General features: G+C 39.3%; 1 protein-coding gene across 2 annotated transcripts in view; it reads left to right on the top strand.

The window, feature by feature from the left end:
• Positions 1 to 60: 60 nt before the first annotated feature.
• The window catches only part of LOC138851956 (probable phospholipid-transporting ATPase IIB), a 49189-nt gene continuing 27696 nt past the window's right edge, over positions 61 to 21553 (top strand). For both annotated transcript variants that reach the window (XR_011391500.1, XM_070081524.1), the window contains exons 1-6: positions 61 to 217; positions 879 to 1055; positions 7463 to 7633; positions 9554 to 9727; positions 12249 to 12350; positions 19112 to 19234. Coding sequence is in view for 1 of the 2 variants with exons in the window: in XM_070081524.1 (XP_069937625.1) it covers positions 200 to 217; positions 879 to 1055; positions 7463 to 7633; positions 9554 to 9727; positions 12249 to 12350; positions 19112 to 19234 (765 nt within the window). In the remaining variant the exon portion in view is untranslated. The remainder of the gene's footprint in view (positions 218 to 878; positions 1056 to 7462; positions 7634 to 9553; positions 9728 to 12248; positions 12351 to 19111; positions 19235 to 21553) is intronic.

Genomic DNA, 21553 nt, shown 5'->3' on the forward strand with positions numbered 1-21553 from the left:
AAGTGTTTAGAGCACCTTTAATTATCTTTGACCCTGATCAAGAACATGCCTCTAGGTTTCTCTGGTACGGTGGACAGAGTGTGTCGGCCTACCCTTGGTGCATCGGGACCTGACCACCCTGACCCTGCGCACACCAGCTGGTAAAAGCCTCACTTATACTGTCCTCCAGATCTTTCCTTTTACTTCTGAAACAAAAAGAATGGGTATCATTGTGAAGGTGAGTATCTAGTGTACACAGTACAGCATTGGTTTCTTTCCTAGTTTTTAAAAGTCATATAACATGATGTTGATTATAATTGTTTTTAACACATTGGCCATTTCCCACCAAGACAGGGTGGCCCAAAAAAGAAAAATTTTCATCATCATTCACTCCATCACTGTTTTACCAGTGATGGAGTGATATTTACAAATTTTAGGCCAGGATCATTATATTAAGGGTACACACTAACAAGAAGTTGATGAATAAGACACATTTGCCACACCTAGGTGTCTTTATTATGAAGATACTCAAGTGTTGAACATGTGCCGTATTCACCAACCAGTGGCTTTTTTAGTTCACTACAGAGATTATATCCAGGAGACAATGCAAAAAGTGGTGAAAGTGTTTCTTCTTTTTTGGGTTACCCTGCCTTGGTGGGAGACAGACTTTTTTTTTTCTTTTAAATATAAGCGGAGAGATGATTTTGAGATGTTCAGGCCCTCAGCCTTAATAGAAGATAATGAGTCCTTTAGCCTTGAAAAGATTAAGGGATATAACAGTATACAAATTGCTCAATAGCCATGTATTACAGTGAGGCTGTTATATTTATCTCCTATGTGTGGGTTATTTGTGTATGGCTTTGTCTTTGTTGTTTTGAAAATATTTTTGGTTTTGGCAGGAGGAATCAACAGGAGAAATAGTTCTCTACATGAAGGGAGCAGACACAGTGATGTCGTCCATGGTAGAATATAATGACTGGCTGGAAGAAGAGTGTATAAACTTAGCTCAGAAGGGTCTTCGTACTTTAGTTGTGGCTCGCAAGGTCCTGACAGCAGAACAGTACACGCATTTTGAGGTACTGTACTGTTTTGCAGTGGTTCTTTAATAAGTAACATGCAGTTAGCTGTCTTTTAAAACCATGTATGTAGTGTATTTTTTGCAAATGCAATTGAAAAAGCACATTCAAAATGAATAGCATTTACGAGAAGGTCTTTTGGTGTGCTATTTACTTTTGAATGAAAATTTTCAATCACATATACAAAAATTACTCTGTATATAGGAGCTTTATAAAACAGCTTACTCTTTTATATGATGGCATATTTGCATGTTTATATATAGATGTTCAATCTACCTTTGATATACCTATGATGAGTTCAAGAGTTTTCCTACTTGCAGAGTGTGGCCTTGGGCTAAGGCTCACATCCATGTTTTTAATTAGTGTGGTATACCGTTCCTCATTACCAACTCAGCAGTCAGCTCACTTGAGATTTCTTGGGCCTGCAGTACAGGTGAACTTTAACATTGCTTAGTTATTAGGCATGAAAAAAAACAGGGGAAGGAAGGCAGGCTGGCTAGTTGCCTACCAGTAACAGTGTAAGAGTTAAGTGTTGTAAGTTGCTTTATTTTGTTTGAAGTTTTAAATTATTTAAACAATTTAAGAAAACATATGCACGGCACTGTATTACGTGTTGTAAACTATAGTACATGTACTTTTCAGTACATAATACAGTACTGTAATGGTTTTCCTAGGTTTGTGATGCCTCATTTCTCTAACTAATCCCATATGTGCAGTATATTATAAGGAAGTGCAACATACCACTAAAACAAGCATTCAGTATTCTCTGGAGAAAGAGCTACCATGGGCCAGAAAAAGCAACTCCTGCATACAATGAAGGACACACAAAATCATGAAACGTTTCCACTTTTTTTTTTTTTGTCAGCCTGGTTGATCAGACAAGTACCAGACAGGTGTGGCCCAGAGCCAGGTTGCAGAAGTAGGAAAACTCTCGAAACCCTCTCAGTGTTACACGAAATCAGTCGATCAAGCAATTTATTTCCACACAGTACATTTTTCATCATAACAAGGTACATGAGGATAAGGATACTTAGATTATACAATGCCTGCACTTTAAAAGAGGGGTTTGGGATATTAGCTGTTTGGAGTGACATCTAACCTGTCATATCTGGGTACCTCTGCAAAGACAGTGATTATGTGTGAATGATGGTGAAAGTGTTTCTTTCTTATTTGGATCATCCTGCCTCAGTGGGAGATGGCTGACATGTTAAAAACATTAAGTGATAGTAAATAGGATGAGATAATTGATAGTGAGATTATTATTATTGTTATTATCACACTGGCCGATTCCCACCAAGGCAGGGTGGCCCGAAAAAGAAAAACTTTCACCATCATTCACTCCATCACTGTCTTGCCAGAAGGGTGCTTTACACTACAGTTTTTAAACTGCAACATTAACACCCCTCCTTCAGAGTGCAGGCACTGTACTTCCCATCTCCAGGACTCAAGTCCGGCCTGCCGGTTTCCCTGAATCCCTTCATAAATGTTACTTTGCTCACACTCCAACAGCACGTCAAGTATTAAAAACCATTTGTCTCCATTCACTCCTATCAAACACGCTCACGCATGCCTGCTGGAAGTCGAAGCCCCTCGCACACAAAACCTCCTTTACCCCCTCCCTCCAACCCTTCCTAGGCCGACCCCTACCCCGCCTTCCTTCCACTACAGACTGATACACTCTTGAAGTCATTCTGTTTCGCTCCATTCTCTCTACATGTCCGAACCACCTCAACAACCCTTCCTCAGCCCTCTGGACAACAGTTTTGGTAATCCCGCACCTCCTCCTAACTTCCAAACTACGAATTCTCTGCATTATATTCACACCACACATTGCCCTCAGACACGACATCTCCACTGCCTCCAGCCTTCTCCTCGCTGCAACATTCATCACCCACGCTTCACACCCATATAAGAGCGTTGGTAAAACTATACTCTCATACATTCCCCTCTTTGCCTCCAAGGACAAAGTTCTTTGTCTCCACAGACTCCTAAGTGCACCACTCACTCTTTTTCCCTCATCAATTCTATGATTCACCTCATCTTTCATAGACCCATCCGCTGACATGTCCACTCCCAAATATCTGAATACGTTCACCTCCTCCATACTCTCTCCCTCCAATCTGATATTCAATCTTTCATCACCTAATCTTTTTGTTATCCTCATAACCTTACTCTTTCCTGTATTCACCTTTAATTTTCTTCTTTTGCACACCCTACCAAATTCATCCACCAATCTCTGCAACTTCTCTTCAGAATCTCCCAAGAGCACAGTGTCATCAGCAAAGAGCAGCTGTGACAACTCCCACTTTGTGTGTGATTCTTTATCTTTTAACTCCACGCCTCTTGCCAAGACCCTCGCATTTACTTCTCTTACAACCCCATCTATAAATATATTAAACAACCACGGTGACATCACACATCCTTGTCTAAGGCCTACTTTTACTGGGAAAAAATTTCCCTCTTTCCTACATACTCTAACTTGAGCCTCACTTTTATTTTTTTTTTTTATTATCACACCGGCCGATTCCCACCAAGGCAGGGTGGCCCGAAAAAGAAAAACTTTCACCATCATTCACTCCATCACTGTCTTGCCAGAAGGGTGCTTTACACTACAGTTTTTAAACTGCAACATTAACACCCCTCCTTCAGAGTGCAGGCACTGTACTTCCCATCTCCAGGACTCAAGTCCGGCCTGCCGGTTTCCCTGAATCCCTTCATAAATGTTACTTTGCTCACACTCCAACAGCACGTCAAGTATTAAAAACCATTTGTCTCCATTCACTCCTATCAAACACGCTCACGCATGCCTGCTGGAAGTCCAAGCCCCTCGCACACAAAACCTCCTTTACCCCCTCCCTCCAACCCTTCCTAGGCCGACCCCTACCCCGCCTTCCTTCCACTACAGACTGATACACTCTTGAAGTCATTCTGTTTCGCTCCATTCTCTCTACATGTCCGAACCACCTCAACAACCCTTCCTCAGCCCTCTGGACAACAGTTTTGGTAATCCCGCACCTCCTCCTAACTTCCAAACTACGAATTCTCTGCATTATATTCACACCACACATTGCCCTCAGACATGACATCTCCACTGCCTCCAGCCTTCTCCTCGCTGCAACATTCATCACCCACGCTTCACACCCATATAAGAGCGTTGGTAAAACTATATTCTCATACATTCCCCTCTTTGCCTCCAAGGACAAAGTTCTTTGTCTCCACAGACTCCTAAGTGCACCACTCACTCTTTTTCCCTCATCAATTCTATGATTCACCTCATCTTTCATAGACCCATCCGCTGACACGTCCACTCCCAAATATCTGAATACGTTCACCTCCTCCATACTCTCTCCCTCCAATCTGATATTCAATCTTTCATCACCTAATCTTTTTGTTATCCTCATAACCTTACTCTTTCCTGTATTCACCTTTAATTTTCTTCTTTTGCACACCCTACCAAATTCATCCACCAATCTCTGCAACTTCTCTTCAGAATCTCCCAAGAGCACAGTGTCATCAGCAAAGAGCAGCTGTGACAACTCCCACTTTGTGTGTGATTCTTTATCTTTTAACTCCACGCCTCTTGCCAAGACCCTCGCATTTACTTCTCTTACAACCCCATCTATAAATATATTAAACAACCACGGTGACATCACACATCCTTGTCTAAGGCCTACTTTTACTGGGAAAAAATTTCCCTCTTTCCTACATACTCTAACTTGAGCCTCACTATCCTCGTAAAAACTCTTCACTGCTTTCAGTAACCTACCTCCTACACCATACACTTGCAACATCTGCCACATTGCCCCCCTATCCACCCTGTCATACGCCTTTTCCAAATCCATAAATGCCACAAAGACCTCTTTAGCCTTATCTAAATACTGTTCACTTATATGTTTCACTGTAAACACCTGGTCCACACACCCCCTACCTTTCCTAAAGCCTCCTTGTTCATCTGCTATCCTATTCTCCGTCTTACTCTTAATTCTTTCAATTATTACTCTACCATACACTTTACCAGGTACACTCAACAGACTTATCCCCCTATAATTTTTGCACTCTCTTTTGTCCCCTTTGCCTTTATACAAAGGAACTATGCATGCTCTCTGCCAATCCCTAGGTACCTTACCCTCTTCCATACATTTATTAAATAATTGCACCAACCACTCCAAAACTATATCCCCACCTGCTTTTAACATTTCTATCTTTATCCCATCAATCCCGCCTGCCTTACCCCCTTTCATTTTACCTACTGCCTCACGAACTTCCCCCACACTCACAACTGGCTCTTCCTCACTCCTACAAGATGTTATTCCTCCTTGCCCTATACACGAAATCACAGCTTCCCTATCTTCATCAACATTTAACAATTCCTCAAAATATTCCCTCCATCTTCCCAATACCTCTAACTCTCCATTTAATAACTCTCCTCTCCTATTTTTAACTGACAAATCCATTTGTTCTCTAGGCTTTCTTAACTTGTTAATCTCACTCCAAAACTTTTTCTTATTTTCAACAAAATTTGTTGATAACATCTCACCCACTCTCTCATTTGCTCTCTTTTTACATTGCTTCACCACTCTCTTAACTTCTCTCTTTTTCTCCATATACTCTTCCCTCCTTGCATCACTTCTACTTTGTAAAAACTTCTCATATGCTAACTTTTTCTCCCTTACTACTCTCTTTACATCATCATTCCACCAATCGCTCCTCTTCCCTCCTGCACCCACTTTCCTGTAACCACAAACTTCTGCTGAACACTCTAACACTACATTTTTAAACCTACCCCATACCTCTTCGACCCCATTGCCTATGCTCTCATTAGCCCATCTATCCTCCAATAGCTGTTTATATCTTACCCTAACTGCCTCCTCTTTTAGTTTATAAACCTTCACCTCTCTCTTCCCTGATGCTTCTATTCTCCTTGTATCCCATCTACCTTTTACTCTCAGTGTAGCTACAACTAGAAAGTGATCTGATATATCTGTGGCCCCTCTATAAACATGTACATCCTGAAGTCTACTCAACAGTCTTTTATCTACCAATACATAATCCAACAAACTACTGTCATTTCGCCCTACATCATATCTTGTATACTTATTTATCCTCTTTTTCTTAAAATATGTATTACCTATAACTAAACCCCTTTCTATACAAAGTTCAATCAAAGGGCTCCCATTATCATTTACACCTGGCACCCCAAACTTACCTACCACACCCTCTCTAAAAGTTTCTCCTACTTTAGCATTCAAGTCCCCTACCACAATTACTCTCTCACTTGGTTCAAAGGCTCCTATACATTCACTTAACATCTCCCAAAATCTCTCTCTCTCCTCTGCATTCCTCTCTTCTCCAGGTGCATACACGCTTATTATGACCCACTTCTCGCATCCAACCTTTACTTTAATCCACATAATTCTTGAATTTACACATTCATATTCTCTTTTCTCCTTCCATAACTGATCATTTAACATTACTGCTACCCCTTCCTTTGCTCTAACTCTCTCAGATACTCCAGATTTAATCCCATTTATTTCCCCCCACTGAAACTCTCCTACCCCCTTCAGCTTTGTTTCGCTTAGGGCCAGGACATCCAACTTCTTTTCATTCATAACATCAGCAATCATCTGTTTCTTGTCATCCGCACTACATCCACGCACATTTAAGCAACCCAGTTTTATAAAATTTTTCTTCTTCTCTTTTTTAGTAATTGTATACAGGAGAAGGGGTTACTAGCCCATTGCTCCCGGCATTTTAGTCGCCTCATACGACACGCATGGCTTACGGAGGAAAGATTCTTTTCCACTTCCCCATGGACAATAGAAGAAATAAAAAAGAACAAGAGCTATTTAGAAAAAGGAGAAAAACCTAGATGTATGTATATATATATATGCATGTGCGTGTCTGTGAAGTGTGACCAAAGTGTAAGTAGGAGTAGCAAGATATCCCTGTTATCTTAGCGTGTTTATGAGACAGAAAAAGAAAACCAGCAATCCTACCATCATGCAAAACAGTTACAGGTTTTTGTTTCACAGTCATCTGGCAGGACGGTAGTACTTCCCTGGGTGGTTGCTGTCTACCAACCTACTACCTATAGTGAGATATGTGAGATAGTGAGATATGTTGCAGTTTTTTAACTTAAGTATTGGCACGCCTCTGGGAAGACAGTGATGGAGTGAGTGACAATAAAAGTGTTTCTTCTTTTTCGAGTCACCCTACCTCGGTGGGAAACAGCAAATGTGTTAAAAAAATGGTAGGATAGATGACTGGGGATACAGTGCCATCATCAGTCATACTGTCAGACTAACATAATTTTATAAAGTTTAGTTTTACATTGTTTTCCACACTGATAATTTAATATTGTCTTCATCACTGCTCTGATGTTGTACCACTTTGCTTCCACGATGCAGCAACGATATACAGCAGCCAAGTTAAGTGTAACAGAGAGAGGAAGTCGTGTAGCAGCAGTTGTGGAGAGTCTGGAGTGTGACCTTGAACTCTTGTGCCTTACTGGAGTCGAGGATAAACTGCAAACCAATGTTAAACAAACTCTTGAGCTGTTGAGAAATGCTGGGATTAAGGTAAACTATATTACTATTATTTTTTTTCAGCACACTAAACCATTTTGGGGTCTTACAGCACCTAATAACTTTGTTATTGTTTCAATTTTTATTTTTACGGGGGAAACCCTAGTCTTGGATTAGGGTTACTCTCCTGGGGTGTAATCAAGTTTGATCCTAGGAAGGACAGGGTAGCTCCAGTTCCTTATATCAAGAGTTCTTCACCAGTGTCAAATCATCCTTATTGAATGGTGGGTTAGTGCTCTTTTTTTTTTTTAATCACATTCGCTGTCTCCAACCAACGTAAGGTCCCCACCCCCCCAAAAAAAAAAATAAGAGAGCTAACCATCATTCATGTAGTAGCTGTCTTGCTATAGGTGACTCACGAAATCGTAATGACATGATTGCAAACAAACCATACCACGGGCGGGGATTGAACTCGTGGCTACATGCTGGCCTAGAGCTTTATGACTCACTCACCACAAGTTCATTCCCTTCCTGTAGTATGGTTTGTCATTGGTGCACAGACCTAGGGACTTACTTTGCTAAAGCAGTCTCTTGTCATGTCCCTAGTGACCATGATATAAAATTCTCAATACCATGTTGGTCTCATGGCTACAGAATCAAATCACTTGGATGAAACAGCGTATTGCCGACACATCCGCATCTACAAGTAAAGATACACAGATGTTGCACATGTCTAATTCATCAAAACATGTTCAACAGTTGGGTATCATTATTGTCAACAGGAAAGATGCCCAACTGCTATCGGCATTTGATGCTGTAAATACAACGATACAAAGGTAATATTTTGTTTTAGGACTTGATAAAGCTCTACCCTGATCAAAAAGTTGCTCCAATAAAAAACTCTTTCGACAATTTGAGTCTTGTTTTTTATACAGCATCAGATCAGTACTTGATGGACTAAGCAACAGTTGTGGCTAACCACACTGAGTTCTTTTGTATGCTGTGTGGTTAAGTCGCTGCAGGTCCAGACTCCCAACATTGTTTATCTTAGTGGTGCTGCATAATATAACCAGAATACTGACCTTATCCATAGGGAAGTGGGAAAGAATTCTTCCTCCATAAGCCATGAGTGTTGTAAGAGGCAACTAAAATGCCAGGAGCAAGGGGCTAGTAACCCTTTTCCTGTATACATTACTGAATTTAAAAAGAGAAACTTTTGTTTTTCTTTTTGGGCCACCCTGCCTTGGTGGGATATGGCCAGTTTGTTGAAAAAAGAAAGAATAAAGTTTCCCAAATGTTGCACTTGTAGCGTCCATTCCATTCCAAGAATTAAACTTAGGGCTATTGGGATGCTAAATAACTAAATTTTAGAAATTTTTCTAAACCATATTGATAATGTAAGATTTGTTAGAATCTAATTCCTTCAAATGTTATATTTTCTTTCAGACATGCATTCTTTATTTAAAACACGGGGTAGGGGTCGTCCTCGAAAAGGTTGGAGGGAGGGGGTAAAGGAGGTGTTGTGGGCAAGGGGTTTGGACTTCCAGCAAGCGTGCGTGAGCGTGTTAGATAGGAGTGAATGGAAACAAATGGTATTTGGGACCTGACGATCTGTTGGAGTGTGAGCAGGGTAATATTTAGTGAAGGGATTCAGGGAAACCAGTTATTTTATATAACTGGACTTGAGTCCTGGAAATGGGAAGTACAATGCCTGCATTCTAAAGGAGGGGTTTGGGATATTGGCAGTTTGGAGAGATATATTGTGTATTTTTATACGTATATACTTCTAAACTGTTGTATACTGGGCACCTCTGCAAAAACAGTGATTATGTGTGAGTGAGGCAAAAGTGTTGAATGATGATGAAAATATTTTCTTTTTGGGGATTTTCTTTCTCTTTTGGTCACTCTACCTCGGTGGGAGACGGCTGGCTTGTTAATAAAAAAAAAAATTAAACTAGTGCCTTTTTTTTTCAGATATGGATGTTAACTGGAGATAAACTAGAAACTGCTACTTGCATTGCAAAGAGTTCTCGTCTTGTATCACCCAACCAGGGCCTCCACGTCATGGGTAATGTGTCAACGCGGAGAGAAGCTCATTTGGAACTGAATGCCCTCAGAAGAAAGAGCGATTCAGCTCTTATTATTAAAGTAATTTGCTTGTGCTCTTGATATATGATTCCTTTGTACACTGGGAAAGGGATAAGAGAGAGAGAGAGAGAGAGAGTTCATAAGAAATACTATTTAAAGGAAAAAGTGTGGTAAGTATGGCATTTATTGTGTATGGCAGATTTGTGATTGAAAATTATTGAAAAGACAGTATGATTACAAGACATATTGGAGGTAGAAAGGAGAGGGTATGTGAGAATCAGATGTTTGACAAGATAAAATAACTATTTAATTCATTTACAGATTTTGAAAAATTATATGACATGGTGGATTGGGCAGTAATGTGTCAAGTGCAGCACAAGTATGGTTATAGACAATAAGTTGTTAAAAATTGTAGAGTTTTCATGAAGGGATTGAAATGCAGGTTAGGATGTGTAGGACAGTGGGAGAAAGATTTTCACTAATACTAACACAGATACAAGTTTATTTCAACATGATACATTAAATAACAAAAAAAGGCACAATACCGTGACTGGAACGATACACAAATAACCCGCACATAAAAGAGAGAAGCTTACGACGACGTTTCGGTCCGACTTGGACCATTTACAAAGTCACAGTGTGACTTTGTAAATGGTCCAAGTAGGACCGAAATGTCGTCGTAAGCTTCTATGTTTTATGTGCGGGTTATTTGTGTAACATGATACATTGTTTATACAGAAGCAGGTGACACTTGAGAGCATTTTGAAAGCTCATAATTATGCAGAGCATTTATGGCAAGAATAGCCTAACTTGAAGATTACAAGGGCATATCAATGTATATGATGTCAGAAATAATTATTTGGGTTATGGTCTGCTAAGTTTATAATGTTATCCATGGAGGCAAAGAAAGGAATACATGAAAGTATAGTGATACCAACACTCTTATATGGGTGTGAAGCATGGGTTGTAAATGCTGCAGCGAGGAGGTGGCCGGAGGCAGCAGAGATGTCCTGTCTAAAGGCAATGTGTGGTGTAAATATTATGCAGAGAATTCTTAGTGTGGAAATTAAGAGGTGTGGAGTTACTAAGAGTATTAATCAGAGGGGATGTTGAGGTAGTTTGGTTATTTAGAGAGAATAGAACAAAGAATGACTTGGAGAGCATATAAATCTGTAAGGGAAGGAAGGCAGGGTAGGGGTTGGCCTCAAAAAGGTTTGAAGGAGGGGGTAAAGGAGGTTTTGTGGGCGAGAGGGTTTGACTTCCAGCAAGCGTGAAATGAGCACGTTAGATAGGAGTGAATGGAGATGAATGGTTTTTGGGACCTGACGAGCTGTTGAAGTGTGAGCAGGGTAATATTTTGTGAAGGGATTCAGGGAAACTGGTTAGCCAGACTTGAGTCCTGGAAATGGGAAGTACAATGCCTGCACTTTAAAGGAGGGGTTTGGGATATTGGCAGTTTAGAGGGACATCTAAACTGTCGTATCTGAGTGTTTTAAAGACAGTGATTGTGTATGAGTGGTGAAAGTGTTGAATGATGATAAAAGTTTTTTTCTTTCTTCTTGGGTTTTTCTTTCTTTTTAAGTCACCCTACCTCGGCGGGAAACAGCTGATGTGTTAAAAAAAAAAAGTTTATACGTACTATTTTTTTACATTAGATGATTTTAGCTGACATTATAGGTACAATACTATTTTGTACATTAGATGACATTGAATTCAAGAACTATGAATATTACTTGGACAAGAATGTGTAATGTAGGCATTCAGATAAGGCAACCTACTATTGTTAAATTGCCAGTAGACTTTTAGATTTTTTACGTGTTTACCAGCATCTGATATTTTAATGATCTAAAAAAGATACAAAATTAAATCATTTATTGTAGGTTAGGTTTAAGTTCCTTTATCCAGATTATATAAATGGGAGGATAATATTTGGCAGCGGGGAAGAAATGACCCCTTAATACAGTAACTCTAAAATAATATGCTTGTTATGTTCTAAAGGAGGGGTTTGGAGTATGTTTGGACAGTTTGGTGGGACATCTAAACTGTCGTATCTGAGCGCCTCTGCAAAGACAGTGATTATGTACAAGTGATGGTGAAAGTTTTTTCTTTCTTTTTGGGTCACCCTTCCTCGGTGGGAAACAGCTGATGTTTAAAAAAAAAAAAAGATGTATGGTGTGAGGAATGACTGAGCAGGGAGAATAGGGTTAGAACTGGCATTTGATGATACTGCTGTGTGTGGGTTTTAGAATGATAATGCAGCAAGGGCATTGCCTGCACTCTGAAGGAGGAGTGGGGATGTTGAAATCGAAGGATAATCTGATTGTGATGTCAGCACACTTCTGGAAAGATGGTGATAGAATGAATGTCGGTGAATGTGGGTTGCCCTGTCTTGGCAGGAGACAGCAGTTGAGTTAAAAAAAAATAGCATTTAGAAGTACATTGCAGACACCCTTTGAAGAATTTGCAACTAAACTAATGGCTACAAAAAATTTTGTTTTGAAAAAGGGAAGATATTTTAAAATTTAATTCTCAAACATTGTACTAATGGATTTATCATCAGGGAAGACACTTATCTTTGCAGGGTGATGCACTGGAGACCTGTCTTCAGTACTATGAACACGAATTGATGGATCTGGCTGTGCAGTGTCCTGCTGTTGTTGTGTGCAGATGTTCACCCACACAGGTATTTTGACATTTTGCATGCCTTGGTGACAGTGGCCACATGGAGAATTTTTTATGCCTTAAAAAAATATCCCAGAATGTTCCAGAGCCTGAAGTGAAATGTATTGGAAATATACTCAGTACAGAAGTAGAGGGATTGATTTTGTGTTTGTTGAGTTGCAGCTGTTTTTCATGCGTGATGAAATATTCATGTGTGCATCATTTGTTTGCTTATATACATTGTTCTTTTGTGATTACCTCTGTAGTTACAGGAGCAGAACTATGATCAGAAATAAAGATACTGGTAGCAGAGAATCCTTCTTAATTTAATCTCTCTCTTATAAAGCTCCTCTGTATAGTGAAATTTCTTTGTTAATACAGTTGAAAAAGTACATCCAAAATCGAAAAGCACATGAACAGTCCTTCATAGTATGTGCTATTCAGTTTTGGATTAACTGTTGTGAAAAGTTGTTTTGAAGGTTGCCAGCTATAGCATTAAAGTTCCTCACTACATATTTGATCTTCAGGTGAAAACTTTTTATAGTCACATAGTTATTTATTCATACAAGCAAGTCCTTTTTCTTTTATTAAATTTTAAATATTATTGGGAAGGTAAAGATCTTTTTGGGATGTCACTTTTAGCAACTTTTATAGTAGGTCCTTACATTATCTGAGCATGGTGTTTTGGTCACCAACAGCGTGACTAGTTAGAGACATGGCTGTGATTATCAGATGGAGGATCAAGCCTCCACCAATTCATGCATTGAATGACCCACAGGATTTAACGTTTCAGGAAATAGAAATGCACATTAAGTCATATTTTGTAATTTTCACTGTGGCAGTGTTTCACTCTCCAAATGCTTTAAGTCATAATGGCTTGACAAAGCTCCTGGAGAGCGAAATTATGCCACAATAAAATGTCACATTAGTTTCACTTGTGTCCTTTTACCTAACATATCAGAAAGTGTATAAACTAAGGGAGGAGGAAGTTCGGGTGAGATATAAGCGACTATTGGCAGAAAGGTGGGCTAGTGCAAAGATGAGTAGTGGGGGGTTGAAGAGGGTTGGAATAGTTTTAAAAATGCAGTATTAGAATGTGGGGCAGAAGTTTGTGGTTATAGGAGGGTGGGGGCAGGAGGAAAGAGGAGTGATTGGTGGAATGATGAAGTAAAGGGTGTGATAAAAGAGAAAAAGGTAGCTTATGAGAGGTTTTTACAAAGCAGAAGTGTTATAAGAAGAGCAGAGTATATGGAGAGTAAAAGAAAGGTGAAGAGAGTGGTGAGAGAGTGCAAAAGGAGAGCAGATGATAGAGTGGGAGAGGCACTGTCAAGAAATTTTAATGAAAATAAGAAAAAATTTTGGAGTGAGTTAAACAAGTTAAGAAAGCCTAGGGAAAGTATGGATTTGTCAGTTAAAAACAGAGTAGGGGAGTTAGTAGATGGGGAGATGGAGATATTAGGTAGATGGCGAGAATATTTTGAGGAACTTTTAAATGTTAAGGAAGAAAGAGAGGCAGTAATTTCATGCACTGGTCAGGGAGGTATACCATCTTTTAGGAGTGAAGAAGAGCAGAATGTAAGTGTGGGGAGGTACGTGAGGCATTACGTAGAATGAAAGGGGGTAAAGCAGCTGGAACTGATGGGATCATGACAGAAATGTTAAAAGCAGGGGGGGATATAGTGTTGGAGTGGTTGGTACTTTTGTTTAATAAATGTATGAAAGAGGGGAAGGTACCTAGGGATTGGCGGAGAGCATGTATAGTCCCTTTATATAAAGGGAAAGGGGACAAAAGAGATTGTAAAAATTATAGAAGAATAAGTTTACTGAGTATACCAGGAAAAGTGTACGGTAGGGTTATAATTGAAAAAATTAGAGGTAAGACAGAATGTAGGATTGCGGATGAACAAGGAGGTTTCAGAGTGGGTAGGGGATGTGTAGATCAAGTGTTTACATTGAAGCATATATGTGAACAGTATTTAGATAAAGGTAGGGAAGTTTTTATTGTATTTATGGATTTAGAAAAGGCATATGATAGAATGGATAGAGGAGCAATGTGGCAGATGTTGCAAGTATATGGAATAGGTGGTAAGTTATTAAATGCTGTAAAGAGTTTTTATGAGGATAGTGAGGCTCAGGTTAGCGTGTGTAGAAGAGAGGGAGACTACTTCCCGGTAAAAGTAGGTCTTAGACAGAGATGTGTAATGTCACCATGGTTGTTTAATATATTTATAGATGGGGTTGTAAAGGAAGTAAATGCTAGGGTGTTCGGGAGAGGGGTGGGATTAAATTTTGGGGAATCAAATTCAAAATGTCAAAGTGGGAAGTCTGAATGTGCGTGGATGTTGTGCAAATGATAAGAAAGAGATGATTGTGGATGTTATGAATGAGAAGAAACTGGATGTCATGGCTTTAAGTGAAACAAAGCTGAAGGGGGTGGGAGAGTTTCAATGGAGAGGAATAAATGGGATTAGGTCAGGGGTTTCAAATAGAGTTAGAGCTAAAGAAGGAGTAGCAATAATGTTGAAGGATAAGCTATGGCAGGAAAAGAGGGACTACAAATGTATAAATTCAAGGATTATGTGGAGTAAAATAAAGATTGGATGTGAAAAGTGGGTTATAGTAAGCGTGTATGCACCTGGAGAAGAGAGAAGTGTAGAGGAGAGAGAGAGATTCTGGGAAATGTTGAGTGAATGCGTGGGGAGTTTTGAATCAAGTGTGAGAGTAATGGTGGTTGGGGATTTCAATGCTAAAGTGGGTAAAAATGTTATGGAGGGAGTAGTAGGTAATTTTGGGGTGCCAGGGGTAAATGTAAATGGGGAGCCTTTAATTGAGCTATGTGTAGAAAGAAATTTGGTAATAAGTAATACATATTTTATGAAAAAGAGGATAAATAAATATACAAGGTATGATGTAGCACGTAATGAAAGTAGTTTGTTAGATTATGTATTGGTGGATAAAAGGTTGATGGGTAGGCTCCAGGATGTACATGTTTATAGAGGGGCAACTGATATATCGGATCATTATTTAGTTGTAGCTACAGTTAGAGTAAGAGGTAGATGGGAAAAGAGGAAGGTGGCAACAACAAGTAAGAGGGAGGTGAAAGTGTATAAACTAAGGGAGGAGGAAGTTCGGGCGAGATATAAGCGACTATTGGCAGAAAGGTGGGCTAGTGCAAAGATGAGTAGTGGGGGGGTTGAAGAGGGTTGGAATAGTTTTAAAAATGCAGTATTAGAATGTGGGGCAGAAGTTTGTGGTTATAGGAGGGTGGGGGCAGGAGGAAAGAGGAGTGATTGGTGGAATGATGAAGTAAAGGGTGTGATAAAAGAGAAAAAGGTAGCTTACGAGAGGTTTTTACAAAGCAGAAGTGTTATAAGAAGAGCAGAGTATATGGAGAGTAAAAGAAAGGTGAAGAGAGTGGTGAGAGAGTGCAAAAGGAGAGCAGATGAAAGAGTGGGAGAGGCACTGTCAAGAAATTTTAATGAAAATAAGAAAAAATTTTGGAGTGAGTTAAACAAGTTAAGAAAGCCTAGGGAAAGTATGGATTTGTCAGTTAAAAACAGAGTAGGGGAGTTAGTAGATGGGGAGAGGGAGGTATTAGGTAGATGGCGAGAATATTTTGAGGAACTTTTAAATGTTAAGGAAGAAAGGGAGGCGGTAATTTCATGCACTGGCCAGGGAGGTATACCATCTTTTAGGAGTGAAGAAGAGCAGACTGTAAGTGTGGTGGAGGTACGTGAGGCATTACGTAGAATGAAAGGGGGTAAAGCAGCTGGAACTGATGGGATCATGACAGAAATGTTAAAAGCAGGGGGGGATATAGTGTTGGAGTGGTTGGTACTTTTGTTTAACAAATGTATGAAAGAGGGGAAGGTACCTAGGGATTGGCGGAGAGCATGTATAGTCCCTTTATATAAAGGGAAAGGGGACAAAAGAGATTGTAAAAATTATAGAGGAATAAGTTTACTGAGTATACCAGGAAAAGTATACGGTAGGGTTATAATTGAAAGAATTAGAGGTAAGACAGAATGTAGAATTGCGGACGAACAAGGAGGTTTCAGAGTGGGTAGGGGATGTGTAGATCAAGTGTTTACATTGAAGCATATATGTGAACAGTATTTAGATAAAGGTAGGGAAGTTTTTATTGCATTTATGGATTTAGAAAAGGCATATGATAGAGTGGATAGAGGAGCAATGTGGCAGATGTTGCAAGTTTATGGAATAGGTGGTAAGTTACTAAATGCTGTAAAGAGCTTTTATGAGGATAGTGAGGCCCAGGTTAGGGTGTGTAGAAGAGAGGGAGAATACTTCCCGGTAAAAGTAGGTCTTAGACAGGGATGTGTAATGTCACCATGGTTGTTTAATATATTTATAGATGGAGTTGTAAAAGAAGTAAATGCTAGGGTGTTCGGGAGAGGGGTGGGATTAAATTATGGGGAATCAAATTCAAAATGGGAATTGACACAGTTACTTTTTGCTGATGATACTGTGCTTATGGGAGATTCTAAAGAAAAATTGCAAAGGTTAGTGGATGAGTTTGAGAATGTGTGTAAAGGTAGAAAGTTGAAAGTGAACATAGAAAAGAGTAAGGTGATGAGGGTATCAAATGATTTAGATAAAGAAAAATTGGATATCAAATTGGGGAGGAGGAGTATGGAAGAAGTGAATGTTTTCAGATACTTGGGAGTTGACGTGTCAGCGGATGGATTTATGAAGGATGAGGTGAATCATAGAATTGATGAGGGAAAAAAGGTGAGTGGTGCGTTGAGGTATATGTGGAGTCAAAAAACGTTATCTATGGAGGCAAAAAAGGGAATGTATGAAAGTATAGTAGTACCAACACTCTTATATGGATGTGAAGCTTGGGTGGTAAATGCAGCAGCGAGGAGACGGTTGGAGGCAGTGGAGATGTCCTGTCTAAGGGCAATGTGCGGTGTAAATATTATGCAGAAAATTCGGAGTGTGGAAATTAGGAGAAGGTGTGGAGTTAATAAAAGCATTAGTCAGAGGGCAGAAGAGGGGTTGTTGAGGTGGTTTGGTCATTTAGAGAGAATGAATCAAAGTAGAATGACATGGAAAGCATATAAATCTATAGGGGAAGGAAAGAGGGGTAGGGGTCGTCCTCGAAAGGGTTGGAAAGAGGGGGTAAAGGAGGTTTTGTGGGTGAGGGGCTTGGACTTCCAGCAAGCGTGCATGAGCGTGTTAGATAGGAGTGAATGGAGACGAATGATACTTGGGACCTGACGATCTGTTGGAGTGTGAGCAGGGTAATATTTAGTGAAGGGATTCAGGGAAACCGGTTATTTTCATATAGTCGGACTTGAGTCCTGGAAATGGGAAGTACAATGCCTGCACTTTAAAGGAGGGGTTTGGGATATTGGCAGTTTGGAGGGATATGTTGTGTATCTCTATACGTATATGCTTCTAAACTGTTATATTCTGAGCACCTCTGCAAAAGCAGTGATAATGTGTGAGTGTGGTGAAAGTGTTGAATGATGATGAAAGTATTTTCTTTTTGGGGATTTTCTTTCTTTTTTGTGGGTCACCCTGCCTCGGTGGGAGACGACCGACTTGTTGAAAAAAAAAAAAAAAAAAAAAAAAAAAAAAACTTTTTGCTGTTGATACTGTGCTTATGGGAGATTCTAAAGAAAAATTGCAGAGGTTAGTGGATGAGTTTGGGAATGTGTGTAAAGGTAGAAAGTTGAAAGTGAACATAGAAAAGAGTAAGGTGATGAGGGTATCAAATGATTTAGATAAAGAAAAATTGGATATCAAATTGGGGAGGAGGAGTATGGAAGAAGTGAATGTTTTCAGATACTTGGGAGTTGACGTGTCGGCGGATGGATTTATGAAGGATGAGGTTAATCATAGAATTGATGAGGGAAAGAAGGTGAGTGGTGCGTTGAGGTATATGTGGAGTCAAAAAACTATCTATGGAGGCAAAGAAGGGAATGTATGAAAGTATAGTAGTACCAACACTCTTATATGGGTGTGAAGCTTGGGTGGTAAATGCAGCAGCGAGGAGACGGTTGGAGGCAGTGGAGATGTCCTGTTTAAGGGCAATGTGTGGTGTAAATATTATACAGAAAATTCGGAGTGTGGAAATTAGGAAAAGGTGTGGAGTTAATAAAAGTATTAGTCAGAGGGCAGAAGAGGGGCTGTTGAGGTGGTTTGGTCATTTAGAGAGAATGGATCAAATTAGAATGACATGGAAAGTATATAAATCTATAGGGAAAGGAAGGCGGGGTAGGGGTTGTCCTTGAAAGGGTTGGAGAGAGGGGGTAAAGGAGGTTTTGTAGGCAAGGGGCTTGGACTTCCAGCAAGCGTGCGCGAGCGTGTTAGATAGTAAATGGAGACAAATGGTACTTGGGACCTGACGATCTGTTGGAGTGTGAGCAGGGTAATATTTAGTGAAGGGATTCAGGGAAACCAGTTATTTTCATATAGTCGGACTTGAGTCCTGGAAATGGGAAGTACAATGCCTGCACTTTAAAGGAGGGGTTTGGGATATTGGCAGTTTGGAGGGATATGTTGTGTATCTTTATATGTATATGCTTCTAAACTGTTGTATTCTGAGCACCTCTGCAAAAACAGTGATAATGTGTGAGTGTGGTGAAAGTGTTGAATGATGATAAAAGTATTTTCTTTTTCTGAATTTTCTTTCTTTTTTGGGTCACCCTGCCTCGGTGGGAGACGGCCGACATGTTGAAAAAAAAAAATCAGTAATTCTACCAGAATTATTGCAGTTTCATTTTTATGTGTTCTAAAAAAAAAATTGTTTTGCAGAAAGCAGCCGTGGTTCGCCTTATACAGAGACACACGCGAAAGCGGGCAGCTGCCGTAGGAGATGGTGGCAATGACGTCTCCATGATTCAGGCTGCAGATGCTGGTATTGGTATAGTTGGCAAGGTAGGGTTTTCTGCTCCAAAACCATACATGCATAGTATGCTGGTTTAGTGCAAGTCAGCTTTGTGATGAAGGATAGTATGTAGTTTCTTTTTCTATAGTATCCTGGCATTGAGGACAAAGTCCTTTGGTTTATAGAGGTATCTTAAGCAAAGTATTTCACTTTCCCTGGATACAGTTTGAATCAATCAGCTAGCATCCAGGCGCCTGTTTACTATTGAGTTAACCCTTTCAGGGTCCAAGGCCCAAATCTGGAGTCACGCACCAGTGTCCAAGAATTTTCAAAAAAAAATTTTGTTATTTTTTCTTATGAAATCGTAAAGAATCTTTTTGTGAAGGTAATAAAACAAAAAGTACGAAATTTGGTGGAAAATTGACGAAATTATGCTCTCGCGAATTTTGATGTGTCAGCGATATTTACGAATCGGCGATTTTGCCGACTTTGACTCCCATTTTAGGCCAATTACATTATTCCAATCAACCAAATTCTTAGCTATTTCACTAGTATTACTTCTATTCTATCGATTGAGCACAAGAAATCGCCAAGTCAACTGTTTCAACTACAAAATAAAGTGATCGGAAATTGTTAATTTGGCCAATTTAACACAAAGTTCAAAATATTCCAATTTCAAAATAGGGTCCAGAATGAACAATGTAGGCATTCCTGGCACTAAACTAACATTTCCTCTGTTCATTAGTTATGTTTTGAGGCTTTACAAATAAATTCCATTTTGATTTTTTATTCACATAATGAATTTTTATTCACACCAAAAAATAGAAGATTTACTGTTATGCAATACTGTAATAATTGTATAAATATCATCACCATATTTGTGAATGTATATTAGACCCACCAGCTGGCGTGTATTAGACGTGTGAGGTCGTTTGTTTACTCTTGAATATCGGCAAAAATTTAACATTTCTGCTACTTTGAGCTCAGTTTCAAGCCATTTCCAGTGCTAAAACCAATCAAAATCATCTCTATTTCTGTAATATGTCTTCCATTCTATCAAATGAGACCAAGAAATCGCAAATACAACTATAAAAAACATACGAAAAAACACTGCAAAGTTGCTGTTTTAATCGAAAAATCATGATTTCATTTTTTTCTCTCATTATACACAGTGTGCTGCAGGATCTGTTTTATGTGGTGCACACATACCACATAGATGTATTCTCTCATATCTAGGCCCAAATGTACCACTCACAGTTTATCAGAGTGAGCTGAGCTCATGGCGTAGATCTACGGTTTGGACCCTGAACGTAAAGCCGTAGATCTACGGGACGGACCCTGAAAGGGTTAATAGAGGAAGTATGTAGGTGATATATAGGACCAATTGGCAAAGTGGTTATTTCAGGGCCCTATCAACATGAAAGTCCCAAATTGATTTGCATTGAGTAAATGCTATTGGTTTCTAATGTAATTTAAGATGCTGTTGGTTTCTAATACAATTTAAGATACTGTTGGTTTTCAGTACAATTTAAAGTAATGTGTCCATTTATCTAACAAGTTACCTACCAGGGCTACTAATACAAATATATCGTTACATTTCAAAATATTTATTTGTATTTAAGATTTTGCTCATTTGAGTAATATACAGGAGGGCCTCGCTTATACAGCATGCTAGGTTTCAGGCTACAGCTGTAAAGTAAATATTGCTATAAAGTGAAACATAGCCTTTTTTCACTTTCAAATGCATATAAAATTTAATTAAAATACTCACCATTCATGGTGATGTGGATCTTTATGGATTCACAGGTGTGCAGTCACTGCCTTAGCAGTCAGTCTTGGAATTTTTATATTCCTCAAGGGTGACAGAATGGGACCCACTATATTATCAGTCTTGATACCTAAGATTCGACTTTTGATAAAAGTAATTACACACCACAAAATTCCAGTTTCAGGGAAAAATTTGGATTTGCTGACCAGACTGTTTGTGGAAATCACATTTTTCAGATCATTGTGTGGTGTGAATATTATGCAGAGCATATGGAATGAAGAAGCTTGTAAGATATAATGTAAGAAATGAGGAGAAAAAGGATTGTTAAGAGTTATTGAAATAGGGATTATTGTAGTTGGGTTACTTAATATGTGATGTTAATGTCTGAATAAACATTTTAAAAATGTTTATTCAGACGCAAGAAATCATAATAACACGATTGCAAACAATTCAGGGAATGGGTTGGATTTGAACCCATGACATGGATTCAGGTCCCATACATTCAGTGATTTAAAGATGTATTGTTTACGGTAGTCCCCCTGTATCCATGCCATGGGCTCAAGTCCCACACGTTCCATGATTTAAAAATGTATTGTTTACT

This window comes from Cherax quadricarinatus, unplaced genomic scaffold, assembly GCF_038502225.1.
Source record: "Cherax quadricarinatus isolate ZL_2023a unplaced genomic scaffold, ASM3850222v1 Contig2989, whole genome shotgun sequence".
NCBI lineage: Eukaryota > Metazoa > Arthropoda > Malacostraca > Decapoda > Parastacidae > Cherax > Cherax quadricarinatus.